At 44.0% G+C, this 5,000-nt stretch overlaps 1 protein-coding gene across 1 annotated transcript in view; it reads left to right on the top strand.

Moving 5' to 3' along the window:
- The window catches only part of LOC143019435 (uncharacterized), a 56,593-nt gene that overhangs the window by 20,563 nt on the left and 31,030 nt on the right, over positions 1-5,000 (top strand). The window contains exon 8 of the mRNA XM_076175071.1: positions 1,747-1,908. Within this exon, the coding sequence (XP_076031186.1) occupies positions 1,747-1,908 (162 nt within the window). The remainder of the gene's footprint in view (positions 1-1,746; positions 1,909-5,000) is intronic.

Below are 5,000 nucleotides of genomic sequence, written 5' to 3'. Positions count from 1 at the left end.
AGATGTGGAGGGAGTGAACATGAGGGGACGTCCTAGGATGAGGTGGATGGATGGGGTGAAGGGGGCTTTGGGGAAGAGGGGAATGTCTGTTGAGGAAGGAAGGGAGAGGACGGAAGACAGAGGTGAGTGGAGAATGGTTGTATATGGATGATGTTGTGATTGCATGAGGAGGAATGGGCGGGGGGTGGGGGGGTGGGGTAGTATGTGTGAGTAAATTTTGACGCAGCCCGAAGGGATTTCTCCCCGTCCTCTCCTTATATGCAAAGGGGGACGGAGAGGGGGGGTCGCCGATTAAATGAAGCGGCCTTGCTGTGGATGTACTGTCTTGCGACACTGCTTCTGACCCAGGGCGGTGGGCGGGGTGCAGGGATGACCCGTCATCCAGGAGGTGCTCAGATGAGAGGGAGGGTGGGAGGGGTGTGGAGTGTATCTAGGGATGAAATGGGTGGGAGTGTTTTTATGCCTTTCCCTTTTTGGCTACCTCCCCTGGAAGGGGGAAGAAGCCTTGGTATATGTATGTATCTTCCCACACTCTTCAACTTTCCAGAGAGTGTAAGTTAAGGTGCCTAAGCCTGTCTTGGTACAGGTAAACGTCGACTTACGATGGCATTAGGTTTCGATAAAGCCATCGTAAGACGATCTCATCGTAAGTCGATCCCCACTCTGTTCCGTGGTCACTGTACCTAGCCTACCTGTATATTAACCACCAGAGATACTGAATATAGCCTATTAAACATGTACAGTAGTTCATTTAATTATTTTCATCCTTTTTACCATATTCAAACACTATAATATGTATTTTCAGTACGGTACTTAAATCTCGCGGGCAGCAGCCAATGACAGCCGTACGACGTGACGTAATAATACTCGCATCATAAAATATAGTCACCGCTTATATCGATCGTTCTCTCTTTCACCCGCGAATTTTGAAAACCACAGAGAATGAATCATTTGAGAGAATGTAAAAACACAGGGGCGACTACAATAAATATAATCAAGACGCCGATATGGCAGCGTCGCGAATCCACTTGCTCCTCATAACGCCTACGTGTGCGGCACCGTATGGAAGGGGTTAAATGATCATATCGTCGTCGTCATCGTAAAGTCGAACAATCGTAAGTCGCGGCCATCGTAAGTCGACGTTTACCTGTATAGTAAATTTCTAATGCCATTCTTTTACCCACATTAACTTTAAACTTCTTCCTGTCGCATACCTTCCCAAACTACCATCACTAACTGCGTTAGATCCCCCCCCCCTCTGACCCTGCTGCAAGCACAGTGTCATCCACAAACAATAACTGACTCACTTCGCATTTCCATCCACTATCTCTGTCTAATCCCCTCCCCATCTTCCTCATATTCACCTCCTGTACTCTACCATCCATGTATACCTTGAATAACCATGGTGACATGACACATCCTTGATGCAGCCCCATCCTCACTTCAAACCACTCAGTCTCACCATTCCCAATCCTAACACAAGCTCTCCTACTCTCCAAAAAACTCCTGGTGGCCCTTAACAGCTTTCCCTCAATCCCATGTATCTGCAATATCTCCCACAGTGCCTTCTTCTCTACCCTGTCATAAGCCTTCTCCAAATCCAGAAAGACCGAAAAAAAGCATCCTTACCTTTTGCAAAAAAAATTCTCACAAATCTGCCTTACCCCCAAAAATTTTAATCCTTACACCCTCTACCTATGAAGGTATTACATTTGTTTAAATTTCACATGCAGTTTCTATTTTCAGAACTTCACCAAAGAAGAAAAAGAAAAAGAGAAACTCCATTATGGAAGATGGTGCTGTAGATTTAAACACAACACAAGATGGAGCTACTGCAGAGGGGCAGAATTTTAAACACAAAGAGAATGGGGTTCCTGCTGAAGAAACAAGTGTTCCAGAGACAGAAACGTTAGAAAAACTGTTTGTTCTCGTTAATTCTAGACTAAGAAGAAACTTCATAAGCCATGCTTAAGTGGGAGAATGTTTTTGAGAAGTGTTTGAGAGCTATTTTAGATGTTACAAGAATGGCAGTGAGAAATGTGAGGATGAGCCAGAGAATGGGGATGATAATGAAGTTTTTGGATAGGGCACATCAAAGTTTGATAGAGGATACTGCTGAAGAACCAGAAGTGGCAAGGTTAAAGTCATCTTGTTTGTTTTGTCTAATTCTAGACCATTCAGGGGAAAGGCTATTATTACCATACATACATATACCAAAGGCTTTTTCCCCCTTACAAGGGAGGTAGCCAATTATTAGCCATGTTATTATAATAATTGTTGCCACGGGTTTCATACATACATATACCAATGGCCTTTTTCCTCCTTACAGGGGAGGTAGCCAAAGTCAAAAGGTATAAAGCCACTCCCACCCATTTCATCACCACATACTCCAATCCCATTCACCAACCCTCTCTCCCTCTTTTCTTGGGTGGGTCCTTTTGGATGATGAGTCATCCCAGCATCTCTATCACTGCTTTATCTACCACCCTTCCTTCTACTACCATCTCTCATGTCTACTTGTGCTTGACTTTGGTCCTAATCACTGTGTTAGCTATCATCAACTCTCTGAACACATCTCAAATATGAATTTTACTTGGCACTCCACACTTCCCAACCTCTCTGTTTATTGGTTCATCCTCTTCCCTAGTGTTGATAGTCATGTGTATATATTTATATATATATATATACCAAGAGTTTTTCCCCCTTACAAACATCCACCTCACCCCCCATCCACATGCCCATTCCACCTCATGCATCACATCATCATCCATATACAACCATTTTCCATTCACCCCTGTCTTCTGTCCTCTCCCGTCCTTCCTTACCAGACATTCCCCTCTTCCCCAAAGCCCCCTTCACCCCATCCATCCACCTCATCCTAGGACATCCCCTCATGTTCACTCCCTCCACATCTGCCTTCCATACCTCTTTTACTAGTCTTTCTTCACTCATTCTTTCCATGTGTCCAAACTATACTATTACTCTTTCATCAACCCTATCTCCCAACTCCCTTTCCACCCCCGTTCTTCTCTTTACTCCTCATTTCTCACTCTATCTAGCCTAGTAACCCCCATCATACTTCTCAGACACCGCATCTCAAACACATTCAAACTCCTCTCTTCCTCTCTTATGTTCCATTTCTGCCCCATACATTGCTGTTGGCACAATCACTCCTTCATACAGTCTCCTCTTAGCATCCATTCCCAAATGTCTATTCCTCATTACACTCTTAAATCACCAAGGCATTTACTCTCTTCTCTCAATCTACATTCTACCTCCACCTTCACTCCACCTTTTCCTGCCACATTTGCACCCAAGTATCTAAAACTATCCACTTCCTCCAGTCGCTCTCCCTTAATGCTCACCTCCAGTCTACTGCCACTTTCACCCCTTGTACATCTCATCACCTTACATTTACCCATATTTATCTTTAGCTTTCTTCTATCACATACTCTCCCAAACTCTGTCACCAACTTCCTCAGTCCCTCCTCCGATCCTGCCACAAGCGCAGTGTCGTCAGCAAACAACAGCTGGCTCACCTCCCACTTTTCTCCATTTTCTTTAACCATCTCCAATCCCTGACCCACTACCCTTGCATTTATCTCTCACACTACCCCATCCATGTATAAGTTGAACAGCCAGGGCGACATAACGCATCCTTGACGAAGTCCCACCTTTACCTCGAACCACTCACTCTCTCCATTTCCAATCCTGACACAAGTTCTACTACTCTCATAAAAACTCTTGACAGCTCCTAGAAGCTTTCCTCCTATCCCATATATCTGCATAACCTCCCACAATGTCTTTCTGTCTACCCTAAAGTGGAACATACAGGCACTCCTCCAGTCCTCCGGCACTCTACCCTCTCTCCAGCAAACATTAAATAACCTCACCAGCCAGTCCACCATCACTACCTCCTTTTTTTTAGACATTCTGCATGGCATCCATCCAGACCTCATCATCTTAACAACTGCCTTCACTTCATCCTTCCTTATTTCTCCTCCATTTTCCTCGCTCATCACTCTCATTTTCTTAGCATTTCCCAATGCAACTATCTTTCCCTCCCTATCCTCCTTCACATTTAGCAACTCCCTAAAATATTCTGCCCATCTTCCCCATACTGCCTTCTCTTCCATTATCATCTCTTCATCTGCACCTTTTACCTTTTCTTCTCTACTTGATTCGCCTCCTCTTCCTCTCTTAATTTCTTTCCAAAACATCTTTTTATTACTTTCAAAATTTTCTGTCATACTCTTACCCCACTTCACATCTGCTCTCCTCTTTGCCTCCTTTACCTTTTGCTTTACTTCTCTTTTCTTTGTACCTCTCATATGACTCCCTCGTATTTTGTAACCAATCTGTGAAAGCTCGCTTCTTCTCTTCTACAACATTCTTTGTTTCCTCATCCCACCATTCACTACCCTCCCTTCTATTTCCTCCTGTCCTTCTTGTTCCACACACCATCCTTGCACACTTTGTGACTCCCTCCTTGAACCATCCCCATTCCTCCACACCTAGCTCTACTCTATCCTTCACTCCCTCCTACTCCTCCTTCAGCTTCTTCTTGTACTCCTTCTCCTTTTCATTTAAAGAGTTCACTCTAAGCACCTCCCTACCTTTTGTCCCCTTCCTCTTTCTCCATCTATCCTCCACTCTTAACTTACCTTCCACCGAAAAATTATCTGATATTCCCCCACCCTCTCCCCTTAGCACATGTACATCCTTAACTCTTCCTATCATAGCCCTATTTACTACTACATAATCCATCAATGCTCTATTTACCACCCTTCCATCCACCACCCTCTCCCATGTGTACTTATGCTTGACTTTCTTTTGAAACACTGTATATGCTATCATCAACTCTCTTTCTAGACACATTTCCACATATATATATATATAGATACATACATATACCAAGGATTTTTCCCCCTTACTAGGGAGGTAGCCAAAAAGGAAAAGGCATAAAATCATTCCCACCCATTCCATCCTTGAATACACTC

The sequence above is a fragment of the Oratosquilla oratoria genome, chromosome 37 (assembly GCF_046742065.1).
Source record: "Oratosquilla oratoria isolate Oo_2021 chromosome 37, ASM4674206v1, whole genome shotgun sequence".
NCBI classification, from domain to species: Eukaryota; Metazoa; Arthropoda; class Malacostraca; order Stomatopoda; family Squillidae; genus Oratosquilla; species Oratosquilla oratoria.
This window is presented reverse-complemented; position numbering and strand designations above follow the sequence as displayed.